This window comes from Camelina sativa, chromosome 18, assembly GCF_000633955.1.
Source record: "Camelina sativa cultivar DH55 chromosome 18, Cs, whole genome shotgun sequence".
NCBI lineage: Eukaryota > Viridiplantae > Streptophyta > Magnoliopsida > Brassicales > Brassicaceae > Camelina > Camelina sativa.
This window is the reverse complement of record NC_025702.1, coordinates 5,274,060-5,288,905: the sequence shown is the minus strand read 5'-3', so window position 1 is coordinate 5,288,905 and position 14,846 is coordinate 5,274,060. Positions and strand designations below refer to the sequence as shown.

The window sequence follows — 14,846 nt, the reverse complement described above, 5'->3', positions numbered from 1 at the left end:
TCATATCCTGAAATTAGACAAATATGACTTTCCATCAAAGATGTTTGCAAGGTATCCTGCAGTGTACTCTGGTATGGTGATATCTTTGTACTTTGCAGGGTTTTCATCAGACAAGAGCTCTTTAATCGGTCCATAAACCGTGGAATTTGGAGACAGACTTGAGCTAAAGAAGCAAGCAATGGAAATCCGCGGTCCATCTCTGTTCGCTCGTACCCTATGCTCCACACTCAAAAACTTGTCGTTCGTTATCAGCTGCAAAGCAGAATGTCTCAAATATATATGGAAAGACTGTTTTTTTTTTAGTTGAAAGAATGCAACAATTGGACTTGCCTGCATGAAATCACCAATGTTGACGACAAGAGCTCCAGAAACAGGAGGGACATCGACCCAATAATCTTGATGGAGAACTTGAAGACCGCCGATTTGGTCTTGAAGAAGTAGCGTGAAGAAAGAGTTATCGGTGTGTTTACTTATCCCCAAAGTTAGGTCTGGCTGAGGGCAAGGTGGATAGTAATGGCAAACCATGAACAAACCCTTAAGACAATCCATCCTCTTCAGTATCTCAGAGTCTAAACCTAAAGCTTCTGATAGAAGTTGGAAGAGCAAATCTCCCAATTCCATTACATGCTTCGTGTATTCGATCACAGCACCCCTAAAATCATCATATATTAAGAATTAAAAGAAAATTATCTTCGTTACTCTTACTCGAAATAATCACCAAATGCTAAAAACTATTCTAGTGTATCCGAATCAAAGTGAACCAATTACCAAGTAAACAAAATACATCGAACCTAAACGAAGGTAATATCAGATTGTCTACTTTTAAATTATGTATTGTGGATGGTAAGAAATAGAATAATTAATCACAACAAATATACTATTAATCACTATAAAAGTTACCTGCACGCTACTGGAATATCCTCTGGATTTGGAGGATCTGGAGCAATGTAACAAGTGAAGGAGTCTCTCCAATTCATAGGAGAAGAATGATAGAGATCGAAATTATTGTTATAAAGAAATCTCTTGTTTAAATCGCTAGACATGTATTGTTTCTTCACCTCTGGATCTTCTTCGTGAAACTTTCGAACTCCTTGTTTCATCTCTTCAAGAACAGTTAAAGGAACACCATGATTGATCACCTGAAAAAATCCCCACTTCTCAGCTGCGTCTTTGATCTTTGAAACGACGCTGTTTCTTGCAGATGTAACATCATTACTGATTTCTCCGAGGTCGATGATTGGGACGGTGAGGTCATCCTCGGAGATATCCGAAGGTCTGTTGTTTGATAAGGTTGAAGAAGGAACATGGAAGATTCGAGGAACTTCGGTTATTTCGGCATCGACGAGTCCTTTAACTCCGGTGTTCGTCGAGATAAAAGTCGTGAGATCGTTCATACGATCGGTTTTGTCTGCCATGTCTCTTTTTTCTTCTTTTTATTTCTTTTGTCGATAGGAAGATTCAATGATTTAAGACAGAACACGGGAGTAAAAAAGATAAGTGTTGAAGTGTGTGGTGTCTTTAAGTCTTTGTTTGTTGACTGGTGAATTGAGATTGTTAGAGACGTGTTGTGTAATTGTGCAAAGAATTCAAAGGATCAAACTGACTGTTGGAGATTCCNTTTTTTTTTTTTTTTTTTTTTCTTTGAACACTGAGTTTTATTGAAAAATCAAAACAGAGTTTACAAGCCCAATTACAGCCCAAAAGATGAAGATACGTAATCTCAATATCACACGTGGCTAACACACATACAACGTTGCCGTCAACACTCCGATTCCGGTGAATTCAATCCCATCCGAAGCCAAATCACCTCTAGAGAAAATATTTTAAAGTTAAATATTTAAAGGCAAAAAACGAGTAAAAATTTAAAATTGGAGATGCGGGGTATCGATCCCCGTACCTCTCGCATGCTAAGCGAGCGCTCTACCATCTGAGCTACATCCCCATTCATTATCGTTTTCATGAATAAATTATATATATAAAAACGCAACGTTTTCTAACCCACTAGAATTTTTGACCTTATGAAGTAGATCAAGGTATGTTTCTAATTCAATACCGCCTTATTATTGGTTGTACACGAAGTACCAACATTTGTAGTGTATGGATCTTAAATTATTGAATGAAGTGTTTGACCATTAAAAATACTGAAGAAGCTTTTTTTTTTGTTCAAAAATATATTAGAGATTTCCTTAATAGTTTAAATAATTAACATTATATAATTAACATTATTTTAAATGATATTATATTAATAAATTATATTAATGTTAATGCAAACTATAGTAATGTTAATGTTAGTGTAAATTATTATAATGTTAATGTAAACTATGTTAATGTTAATGTAAACTATATTAACAATAAATTATATAATTTATTAATGTTAATGTTTATGTAAACTATATTAACAATAAATTATATAATTTATTAATGTTAATGTTTATGTAAACTATATTAACATTATATAATTTATTGTTAATATAGTTTACATTAACATTAACATTAATATTAATATAGTTTACATTAACATTATAACTTCATTAAAGAACAAGATCATATGTGTGACTGAGACACAATGGCGTATATATGATGTGGAGACTAAAATCTGGAGGAAGAGAAGGGCCCTCATACTGGATTTGTGCTGTTAATATTAATGTTTATATTAACACTATATAATTTACATTAACATTAATATAATTAATAACTATAGATTAATGTTAATTTTTATAATGTTAATGTAAACTATAGTAATGTTAATGTTAATATAATTTATTATAATGTTAATGTAAACTATGTTAATTACATTAACATTATATAATTAACATTATAGTAACATTATATAGTTTGTCAATCTCTAATATAATTAACATTATTTTCAATGATTTGTCAAATTAAATTTAAACTATTAGAGCTTTTTAACATTATATAATTAACATCATTTCTTTTCCCACACTTCCGATTCCTAAACTTTTCTTTCCAAACCAACTGAAATTTTAAAGTTAATTCTCTTCGGAAAAGGCAACATTTCAAAAATAAAATCCAGTTTCTACTTCGAAATTAGCAATATTGATAGCTAATAACTGGAAAAAATTATACGGTCAAAAAAGGAAACAAAGATGATATTTTCACACATATATTATACCTTTCCATTTTCTATTAGAAATGAAATTTGTTAACAATGCAACTGAAAAGAATAAAATCATACGATTAGAAAAAATAAATGATAAAAATCTCTAATAATAAATTCTCAATTAAAATTTAAAATTGTGACGTGCAATTGTTTATTTCTTTTCTTTCGCTATTTTTGTGTGTGGCCTAAGCTATGATAGATCACATATAGTTTAGTCAACATAGTTTAGGTATGTCATAGTTTTGTATCTAAATTATTAAGAAGCCAACTTACACGCAATATGTACCTAAACTATGCTCATTAAGTACATATTCATAGTTTAGGCCTACTTTTGTTTGTGGTCTAAACTATAATAACATCAACATTTTCTCATGTGGAAGCTCCATATTCCGTATTCCGCCACGGTCTGCCATCAATTCAACCGTTTACACCCCTCTTCTGGTATCCCATAACTTTTGGCTACTATATCTATGTTTAGTTACTTATGATGTAGACTTTTTTTGTTATTATTAGATCTTGTCTTAGGCGACTCCACTGGCTCCCTTGTCAATCCTCCTACGGTAACCATCTCATTTATTCTTGATAATTAAAGATTATGAATCTAGCATCTAGATTAGTCACTGAATAGCTAAGATTCTGTAACAAGTCATGACGGACTGATGTCACAAGCACTGCTAATAAGCAAAAGAAGCATGACACTTAGAAGATCTCGAGAACAAGTAAAACAAAAGGTACTCTTTGTTCATCCAAAAACTTTTATCCGTATCATCCATCAAACTCTCATTGGATGTTATTATAATTTCATGATTACACGTACGAGAAAGACAACACACCAAATAAATAAATAAACAAGACAAGTCCATGAGATATATGCATTAATCAAATGTATTTCTATAGGTTTGCTTTTCTGCATATACCAAAGAACCAATCAATCCCTCGTTTTAAAATTTTTGGTTATGCAAGCTTCAAACCAATGAATGCTTAATCTAACCAATGGTCCCTTACGAAGTCCACATTTATAGGTTTACCAGACTGATATTGATATCTGCTATGTAGAATTCCACACCCAATGGTTTAGACCAACCAGATGATATCATTTGCTGTTTAGAAACCCCATTGTGTAGATAAGATTTAAGACTTGTTTTAATTGAAACTATTTTCGGTTTTCTAATTATGAGATAGTTATATAAATAAAAAGTTATTGACAAATTCTACTATTTCAAAAATATTATTTTATTATTTTGTAAACAAATATAAACTTTTCTTTTGTTAGTTATTTGATTAATTAAAATGCAATATCATTTTTCGTAATATATCAAATCAAAACTGGTTAAAGTTTAAAAAAATAAGTATATTTGTAAACAAATATAAACTTTTCTTTTGTTAGTTATTTGATTAATTAAAATGCAATATCATTTTCGTAACATATCAAATCAAAACTGGTTAAAGTTTTAACATTGCTAAAATAAGTATATAGAGATATTTCTAAAATATAAGCAATGTTGTATCTTAATTTTAAAATATAACTATCATTATTAAACGATTTAGATATACAAATATTTATTCTTAGTTTTATAAAAAAATTTAGTTTTATTCTTGTTCTAAATAGTTTGTTATTGTTTCGTAAGATTTCTGAAACAATAAATAGAATTTGTTAAATAATTGCGAAAATATTGTTTATTATTTTATAAACCAATATAAGTTTTTCTTTTATTAGTTATTAAATTAATTACAATGTAATGGCATTTTTGTAATATACCACATAATAGTAGGATTAAACTTTAACAACATTGCTTAAATAAGTTTATAGAGATATTGAAACCAAATCTTGTAAGAATAAAATTTATTATGTCATTAAAGTGCTATCTTATTATATAAATTTAGGTTTTAAAAGTTAGCCATAAACATGATTTTAACACGTGTCAAGTTATTAATCTGAGATTTTGACAAGTGTAAAAGTTATTATTTAATAGGAGAAATTTGAGATTATGACAAAAAATAAAAAATTGTTTAAAACAACATTAAATATATAATTATAAAAAGTTACAAAATTAAACAGTTTTTTTAAAAATAATTATAATGAGATTATATATTTCATGAAATTTGAAATTATAACACCATTTACTTATTTTTAGTTTTAAGTTATTAATTCAACAAAAAATAGAAAAGGGATTAAGGAAAATGTACAGTTAATTCTTAATTCTAAAAAATGTAAATACTCACTTCTATATAAATATAGACCATCTCACATTTTTTATCTACAAAATAATTTATTCAAAAACAATGCTTTAAACTTTGTTCCATTGGTAAAAAAGTTTTAATGGGAAGATAAATTTTCCTTATTTTTAAACCAAAACTTTCTCCTACTTTTTTTTTTCCAGTTTGGAATAGGTAAGGTTAATACGTTGACCAAAAAAAAATGTAAGATTAATATATGCGTCTTCTTTTTCTAATAATATAAACAACAAATTTATATGCAAATTTTTTTTTATAAATAACGTACAACAAATTTTGATATATTTTTCTTAAGTTTAATTTTATTTACAAAACTTTAAAACCCGCTTATCGGGCAGGTCCTTGTCTAGTATGAATTAATTTCTGACATAATATATATTTACTAGATTAGGACCCGCCCGATGTGCGGGTTTAGAGTTTTTAAATTAAAATTAAATTTAACTAAGAATATAAAGTAAATATTTTTAGTAAATAAAAATATCTATAAAAGTAAAGAGATACACCGAGGTGTCGAATGTGATATTTGTTGTAAACGGTGTGACTCTCTGGTTGTGAGTATTAATCATGTTTTCTTTGAATGCCCTCGCTCGTGTGAAATTTGAGATTTATCTCCGACTCCAGTCTCGTCAGAGAGTTTTCTATATGAGTCGGTGTACTCGAATTTGTTTTCTGGAGGGATGCCTCTAAACAAGGTGATCCTGATTAGCTTCTTCAATTATCATGGGTTTTATGGGCAATCTGGAAGACCATAAATAAATAAAAATTTCAAGGTTTAGAGATCGAGCCGAATGATATAATTGCTCAGGATTTAGGCGATAAGTTAGACTGGAAAGAGGCTCTCTTTTACGGCGATCATATAAGTTCCATCTCCGTCTTCGGATGTCCAGGTTTCTTCACCTCGTTGTCAGATTGATGGTTCTTAGAAAGCAACCAATGTGCATTCAGGATTGGGATGGTGGTGTTGCATAGGTGAGGAGCAAACCTTGTTGGTTGGGGGCAAGTGTTAAGACGGAGCCCTTCCCCCTGAATACTAAGTTAGAAGCGTTTTTGTGGGACATGTAGCAGATACGTGCTGTAGGGATCGATTGTCAACATTTCGAGAATGATTTTGCTGAGTTACTCACTATGTTGCAGTCCCCTCCAACCTGCTCGATGAGTTTAACTCTCTGCAGTCATTTCCACTATTCTCCATCTCTTGGATCCCGCGTGCATCAAATACAAAGACGGATTGTCTTGCCTGTGTTTCGTGTGCTCTCATCTCTGAAGTTTCTTTTGTAAACACCTTCCTCCGGCTTGGACAATTAACCGAACAATTTCTTTTTAATTTATTGTTTGGTTGAAAAAGATTAAATAATTAGATACACTTTTAGTTTAAAAAATAGTTGTAGATGATTTCAAAGTTATTAAAATAAAATAAAATTTAACTAATAATATATTTAATTTTTTTCGTAAGTAAAAAAAATATATAAAAGTAAAGAGATTAACTTTTATTCTAGAAAATAGTTGTTTTTTTTTTGCTATAATACACTAATGTATATCCATTTACAAATCTACTATCTACATTACCACTAAAAATGTATTTGTACACACAAATACTCCCTCTATTTAACAAAGAGTGTCATTTTGACAAATTGCACACAAATTAAGAAAAACTTGAATTATACATATATGTCATTATTTAATAACTAATTTATCATTTAAATATAATATAAAAAAACTTTGGGTTAAGGGTAAATTAGAAAATTTGAAGTAAAAAATCACATTGGAAATATAAAGTGACAGTCTTTGTGAAACAAAGAAAAAATTCTGTAATTACTTTTTAGTCTTTACTACTACCAAAAAATTGTCTTTATTATATATTTTTTCACTTTAACATTTTTATAGTTACAAAAATGCATACATTAATATTACATACTCCTATCTTATATATTACAATAGCTGTCTTTTTGAATAAATTATTTGATTGGTGAAAAAAATATGAGACGATCTATTTTTATTTTATTTTATTTTTACTTCAACAATATTTTTCTTTATGTAAAGGTGAGTATTTACATTTTTTAGAAACAGTAATTAATTGCATAATTTTCACAATCATTTTTTATCTTATATAAAAAGTAATCATTTTCTTGTAAAATTTCTAAATTTTAAAGCATTTAAAATTTTATAATTTTATTGTAGTTGCCTTTTATTATTTTTAAAACTGTTAAAAAAACTTTTGTTTTATATTTGGAAGTTTACTTTTTTAATATTTTAAAGAAAATAAAGTTTTCTTTTCTCTATTTTACTTTTATATAAAACTTTTTTATGATAGGTTTTGAATTTTTACATTTTTTGATAATAAATTTAGAATTGACATGTGTCAACATCTGAATAATACAATTGACATATGTCGTCACGATCTTGTTGATGAGTAACTTTGACATCAAAATTTATATAATAAATTTATTAATATTTAATAATAATAATAATAATAATAATAATAATAAAAATAACAATTATAGTTTTAAAAGTTGTTGGTAAACAATTAATTTTTAACAGATGAAATTTTTGTATTCAAAATATCTACGACCAAATTTTGTGCCGCTAAAATTTTAAATCCAAAATATTTACGGCCAAAAATAACATAGCCATAGTTTCCAAGTTAAAATTTGGAGAGACGCATCGAATAATGAGATCGTGGAGTACAGTTTTTCGTTGGGAGTTAAAAATAATAATAATAAGTTCCATAATGTTTTTATTTATTTATTGATAAATAAATGTTAAAATAAATAATCCAAAACCAGAAGAACCGAACTCTCTCGTCCTCCTCCTCCTCCTCAGCCGAACAAGAAGACTCTCTCTGTCTCCGTCAGACAAATCTCGCGAGCAAAATCAGAGAGATGGGTTTCTTCTCTTTCCTTGGAAGAGTTCTCTTCGCTTCTCTTTTCATCCTCTCCGCTTGGCAAATGTGATCTCTCACGTCCTCCTTCTCGATCTGTTTCTCGTGTTCCTTGATTATGTGATTTGGGTTTTTTTTTTTTTTTTTTTTTTCTTACAATGAAATTGCTTCCTGCTAGATCTAATCTAGGAATTGAGAAGCTTTGTAGACTCCTTCTTTGTAATCTAGGGTTTTGTGAAAATCGAATTCTCAGCTGAATGAATCTATCAACTTTTGATTTTTGGATACTTGTTCAGATCTGGATCTCTTACTATAATATCGCAGACTTTTTGTTTTATGTTTTTTCGTGATCTCTAAATACTGCATATTATTAATCAAAGTTTGCATATTTATTGTATTAGTTTGGTCATTGTTGATCTGCATTAGGTCACATAGAACTGTTCTCTCTTAATTCTGACATAGAAAGAGATTGGATTCGTTTATAGAGAGGTCTCCACAATCCAATGTGATTGCTGCTCATCTTCCAGATGCTGTGTCGGTTTGGTTATTCTAGTGTATACTGATCTAGAGAGAAGCATCATTAGCTCTAAATGGAACACGATCGTAGCTTTAATCTAAGATTGTTTTCGTTACTATTCCGTTACTATTGTTCTTAGAAGAAGCTACTCAAAATATCCTCTACCTCTTTTGACCATATTACTAAATTTTAACTATGCTTATTTGGGGGATTTTTTTAGGTTCAACGACTTTGGAGTTGATGGTGGTCCTGCAGCGAAAGAATTGGCTCCAAAGCTTAATTTGGCTAAGGCACATCTATCTTCTAGATTAGGGGTTACTTTGCCCAAGATAGAGGTAAAGGATCTAGTCCTTATGATGTTCTTTTGTCATGCGGTCACTGTCTTTATGTCTTTATATAACCTAGAGAATTATTTTTTTTGTAGGTGAGACAAGTCGTTGTTACTATTATTGCCCTGAAAGGAGCCGGAGGCTTACTCTTTGTTATTGGAAACATCGTTGGTGCTTATCTTCTGGTTAGGCTTCTTCTTGTTCATACCATGTTTACAAATAATGGGATCCAAGGCTTTACTCATTATCTGACCTTAAGATCTCATTTATCTGTTTGTGTTTAGGCTTTCTACTTGGTGGTTGTCAGTCCCATCCTGTATGATTTCTACAACTATGGACCTCAGGAACGTCATTTCTCTCTTCTGTTGACTGAGTTCTTGCAGGTTTGTTCAGAACTTCTGTTTAATTTTCGTAATCTCCAGAAACTGGGACTGTGTTTGCATTAGGGTGCAAGTCTCTATCTGTTGAATCGAAAAGAATTTAGCTTAACAACTTAAACATTTTAGTCTTATAAAGCCAAGATCATCCCATCTATTACAATTATCAATATATCTCGATTAAAATCTCATTCCGTTTGTTATTGCAGAGCGTTGCACTCTTTGGAGCATTGCTCTTCTTTATTGGAATGAAGAACTCGACACCGAAGAGGATGTTGAAGAAGAGGACACCTAAGCCAAAAGCTGCTTAGTATCAATATTATTTTTCTTCTGGCTTTTGCCATCAGCAATACCTTTGGCTTTTCCTTTTTTCCCGATGAAATATTTTCTTAGAACTTTGGTTTTCTTTCTCTCTAGGATTCTTAGGATAGCTCAGTCATCATGATATACTTCATCTTTTACTTTGATTTGATATTGGGAATTTTGAAGTTTTGATTTGTTGAAATTTGAACCATGGATGATGCAAATGTTGAACACCGATTTAGCAACTTGATCGATGAAAAGAACTTTCAGATTAGGAGAACTTTCAAAATCGAAGGGACAAACCTGATCGATGAAAGGAACCTTCAGATTTAGAGAATTTTAAAGGAAACAAATTAGGAGACATCACCCGAAAAGTCCCTCTCACCAAAATTATAATCTCCTATTTAAGCTAAGAGAATTCATCTCAAAAAATCCTATAAAATTTTTACAAATCTCCTATCTCCCTCTCTATTCTGCATACCCCTTTCTCATTTAATGAAATATGTTTAGACTAAAATACTCCTTTTTTTTGTCAACTATTGAATCACAACTAGCCGGCCCATTAGCCAAACTCCTACATTCGTAGGAGCCGGGACTCGATCCCGGGTGTGATGGTGCCTTCTACAAATGGACTTACCTTCTGCCACTGCAATAAGGTCACTTCACTAAAATACCCTTCTTTCATTTCTCAATTTTTATTTTTTATTTTTATTTTTAAAACAAAAATAAAACCAAAAAAAAAAATCATTACTGATCTCTTCTCTTCCTCAGTCGCCGTCGTTCTTCACCGGAGCTCTCCACCGCCGGTGATTTTTCATCGGAACTCTCCAATTGCCACCGTTTCTTCACATTTTTCGAGTTGTATCAAGCTTTCCTTCAAAATACAAGTGTGTTCTTCAACATAAGAATAATTTTTTTAATGAATAGGGTTAGGTTTTGGATGTTGGAAATTTAGATTAGATTTTGCTTGAGATGCTTAGCAAATTGAGTGTTTTACCATGGGTTATGGGTCGATTGAGCTATTTAGTTGATAAGAAATGAATTTTACTGTTGAATCGTAGTGAATTGTAGAGATTAGAATGCCAAACTATTCAATTTTCAGTTATCCCAACTGGGTAAAATTGGTAAAACTGATAATATTAGTAAATGTAGTATAACTAGTAAAACTAGTAATACTGATTAATGTAGTACAACCAGTAAAACTAGTAGTATTACTAATTGAGTTTTTTTAGAATTTTTTTGGCAGGATAAAATGGGAGAGAACGTTAGCATATATTTTAAGCAAGAATGTCGTATATATAGTATAATGTTCAAGACACATGTGAAGAATATAACTTTGTTGATGTTAAAAACAAGGATATAAAAGAAGCTTGAGTTTGTTGAAAGTCACGTTAAATTACAGTTGAGCAACATTCAAAGGATGATGAAATTGCACCTAACACCATTGTTTGATTCATGTTTGATCTTTTGGTTTGTACTACTACTTTCTTGGTTATGTCTCAACTATTGTAAAACTTATTTTAAAATTTAGTAATGTTTGATTTTCCTTTCTCTTGATGTGTATATTTGCTCTGTCATAACAGAGTAAACCATCTATAACAAAGATAAAACTGATAAAACTGGTAAAACTGGTAAAACTGAATTGAAAATCCATAAAATGATTTTATAGATAACATAATAATGTGTGTACTAGTAAACGTCAAAAGTAATGTTTAAATGTTTACTAAGAATGAAATTTTTAAAAAATATATGAATTTTGGGTTGTTATGTAAGAACCTAAACAAGTGTTTCCTTATACTTTAAGGTCACTTTGTAAATAATAATCAAGTTAGAATGACAAAGTTATACAATTGTAGGTTTTAAACATATGAATGCATAAAAAACTCATAATTATATGTTAAGAGACTTTAATCAACTGTAAAACTAAAAAATATTATTTTAAGAGTGGGTAAAACTAATTAAATGAAAAAACCCCAAAAGTAGAACTATTTGCAATTTTGGTACAACTATTATACTTGGTATAACTATGTGTGAACACTAAGTGTGAACACACATATTGCATATGTGGCAATACAATTCATGAATCTCTTCTTAACCAAACCGAATGAGTTTTGTCTAGTTCTACTTGTTCAATCAAATCCAACTACTTATTCATGGAGTCGATGCAGTCACTCACGGTTGGCTTGTACTTCTTCCTAAGTTGGTTTATCGCCGCCGTCATTCCGGATTTTCTTATTATTGTTGAGTCGTTCATCTCCGCTGTTTCTTCTTCCTTATTTGGTTACAGAGATCGCTCGCCATTGATTTTGCTCATCATCGTTGAGTCGTTCATCACCGTTGTTTCTTCTTCCTGAATTGGTTACAGAGGTCGCTCGCAGTTGAGTTGTTCATCGTCGTTGAGTCGTTCATCGTCGCCATTGTTTCTACATATTATTGTTGAGTTGTTCGTCGTTGTTGAGTCATTCACTGTGAATGCTGCTGAAACTATTTCATCTCTACACTACTGAATGATCCAAATTCTCTAATTTACCGGATAGTTTTACATACTAGTATTAAATAGAAAATCTTACTAGTTTTATCTAGTTCTACTAATATTTCAAAATTACACTAGTTTTACCTAGTTATATCCATAAAATCAAATACAAACATAAACCCAAAAATCACAATTTTCGTTCATCGTCGTTGAGTCATTCTCTGTGAATGCTGCTGAAACCATTTCATCTTACTAGTTTTATCTAGTTGTACTTGTATTTTAAAATCACAATAGTTTTACTTAGTTATACTAGTTATACTCTGAAATTCAAATACGAACATGAACCCAGAATTCCCAAATTATAATCTCAAAGTTTGTATTTTAGACCCATCTTGATTATCAATTGAACACCATAACAGAATATCTAGTTTCTCAAGTTTTACAAAATCGTTTTTGAGATTGCAGTTTTAATTTCAAAACTTTCTCAGCTTTTAGGGATTTGATCTAGTTTTGAAAGAGAAAGAATGGAGCCGTCGTTTCTTCTTTCTGGGTTGGTTCCAGAGATCGTCCCCCTCGCCGTTGTTGTTCATCGCCGACACGAAGAAAATGAAAAGAGTTAGAAAAAGGAAGAAAACGATGAAATTAAAAAATTTGTTTAGTTTTTTTATATATTTTTGTTTTAGTTTTAAGTATATTTTTTATATATTTTGTATTAAATCCAATAGATCTTGGGTGGGTGGATTAAATCCAGGTTTTCAATGTAATTGTTTTGTTTTTTCTAGGGTAACATAGTAAAATACCAGTTTCTGGAATTAAAAATAATTAAAAAGAAAATCTTTTTATAGAAGGGAGTTTTGAGATTGTCAGAAAATTTTTAGGGACGTTTGAGATGATTACTCTTTAAGCTAATATGAAAATCCGATTTTACTCTTCAATTTATTTTACACGATTGAATTGATTTAATTTCTCATTATTTAAATATTGAATTAACTAAAAGAAAAAAAATTAAAATGCGAAACAGAAAAAAAAACAATCAAGCGAGCTTCCTGCTCGACGTCGTTGATTCTTCGTCGGAGCTCTCCATTACCGCCGTTTCATCACATTGTTGAGTCGAATCAAGTTCTCCTTCATAATGCAAGTGCATTCTTCAACAAACATAAGGATAATTGAATTAGATTATGTTTTGGAATTTTAAAATTTAGATTGGATTTTGCTTGATATGCTTAGCAAATTGGGTTCTTTTACCATGGTTTATGGACCGACTAAGCTATTAGTTGATAAGAAATGGATCTTACGGTTGAATTGCAGTGAATTGTAGAGATTAGAACAAGCTCCTAGATTCGATTTTGAGTTATCACGCTAATAAAAATGGTAAAATTGGTAAAACTAATTAATATAGTACAACCAGTAAAACTAGTAGTATTACTAATTTATTTATTTTTGAATTTGTTTGGCAGGATACAATGTACGAGAGAGTCAACATACATTTTAAGTGTGGAGGTCGCATGTACAATATAATAGACAAGAGTGATATAAAATTGTAAAACTGGCTGGTAGGATTCTAAATACAGATATTTTCTCGATTAGAAGGCACAACAAGATGCACACATGCTCAAGCACTCCAATGGTTGTTATTTAGAGATTCTTTTAATTTTCGTGTTTGATTCATGTAGTACTACTTGCTTATGTCACAATAATCATGAACATTAATTTAAAGTCTAGTACTGTTTGATTTTTCATTCAAAAGATGTGTCTATACTGGGAAAACTGGTTAAATTAAACTAAATGGTAAAACTGGTAATACTAGTAAAACTGGTAAAACTGTATTAAAAAATGAAAGTAATCGAATTAAGAATTGATAAAAAAAAACTAACAATGAATGTTTATATGTTAACTAAGGATGAATAATGTTTAAATGTTTCTATAATGAATAATTATAATTTTGAATTGTTATGAAAGAGGCTAAACAGTTGTTTCCTTATACTTTTAAGATCACTTTGTAAATAATAACCAAGTTAGGATGACAAAGTTATGAAATTGAAGTTTTATAACATATGAATGCATAAGAAACTCATAATTATAGGTTGATAGAGTTTAATGAACTGTAAAACTAAAAAAAATAATTATAAGATTAGGTAAAACTAATTTAATTGAAAAAACCTAAAAGTAGAACTATGGGCAAGATTGGGGATACTGGTAACTTGGTATAACTATAGTGTGAACACACTTTTCTTGCCCACGTGGCTACCCACATGTTTTATTTTTTTCTCTTCTCATCCTCGTCTTTTCCATCCACTCATTATCTTCTCTTTTCTCTTATTATTTTCACTCTCTTCTCTCTCTATTCATTCCAGTCCTTCTCATTCTCGATCAATCTCCAAGTTTGCTCTTTTGTCATTTCTCTTGTCAAAAGATGGAGGCTTTTGAGACGGACTAATACTATGTTGATCATTTGTTTTGTATGAATTCTCTATGTACTCGTCCTTTGTTGTGTATGAATTCTTTAAGTTTTCCAAAATCAAAACAAGACAATTTTTTTATACCAAATTTTACTAAGTTTTCTAAAATCATAACGAGACAACTTACTGTTACCAAGTTTTCCAAAATCAAAAC

At 30.2% G+C, this 14,846-nt stretch overlaps 2 protein-coding genes and 1 non-coding gene across 4 annotated transcripts in view; 1 reads left to right on the top strand and 2 right to left on the bottom strand.

Moving 5' to 3' along the window:
• Positions 1–1,541, bottom strand: part of LOC104760606 (1-aminocyclopropane-1-carboxylate oxidase homolog 10-like) — a 5,102-nt gene extending 3,561 nt beyond the window's left edge. The window contains exons 1-3 of one of the 2 annotated variants that reach the window (XM_010483557.2): positions 901–1,541; positions 331–652; positions 84–252 (exon numbers count right to left, since the gene is read on the bottom strand). In XM_010483557.2, coding sequence (XP_010481859.1) covers positions 84–252; positions 331–652; positions 901–1,415 — 1,006 coding nt within the window. In that variant the 5' untranslated portion in view covers positions 1,416–1,541. Of the gene's footprint in view, positions 1–12; positions 253–330; positions 653–900 lie in introns of both variants that reach the window. The other variant, XM_019239862.1, reaches the window with a different exon arrangement.
• TRNAA-AGC lies at positions 1,870–1,942 on the bottom strand. The gene has a single exon. It is a non-coding gene; the product is annotated as a tRNA-Ala (tRNA).
• Positions 8,110–9,971, top strand: LOC104760604. Its single transcript, XM_010483555.2, has 5 exons — positions 8,110–8,303; positions 8,972–9,086; positions 9,176–9,265; positions 9,365–9,463; positions 9,667–9,971. Exons 1-5 carry the CDS (start codon positions 8,236–8,238, stop codon positions 9,766–9,768), a joined length of 474 nt encoding a protein of 157 aa, XP_010481857.1. The 5' UTR covers positions 8,110–8,235; the 3' UTR covers positions 9,769–9,971.

What these genes read in the sequence shown, in the direction of transcription:
- LOC104760604 (XM_010483555.2), top strand. Translation starts at nt 8,236, where the DNA reads ATGGGTTTCTTCTCTTTCCTTGGAAGAGTTCTCTTCGCTTCTCTTTTC. An exon ending in ATCCTCTCCGCTTGGCAAAT is followed by an intron (nt 8,304 to 8,971) that starts GTGATCTCTCAC and finishes GGATTTTTTTAG; the next exon opens with GTTCAACGACTTTGGAGTTG. An exon ending in TCGTTGGTGCTTATCTTCTG is followed by an intron (nt 9,266 to 9,364) that starts GTTAGGCTTCTT and finishes GTTTGTGTTTAG; the next exon opens with GCTTTCTACTTGGTGGTTGT.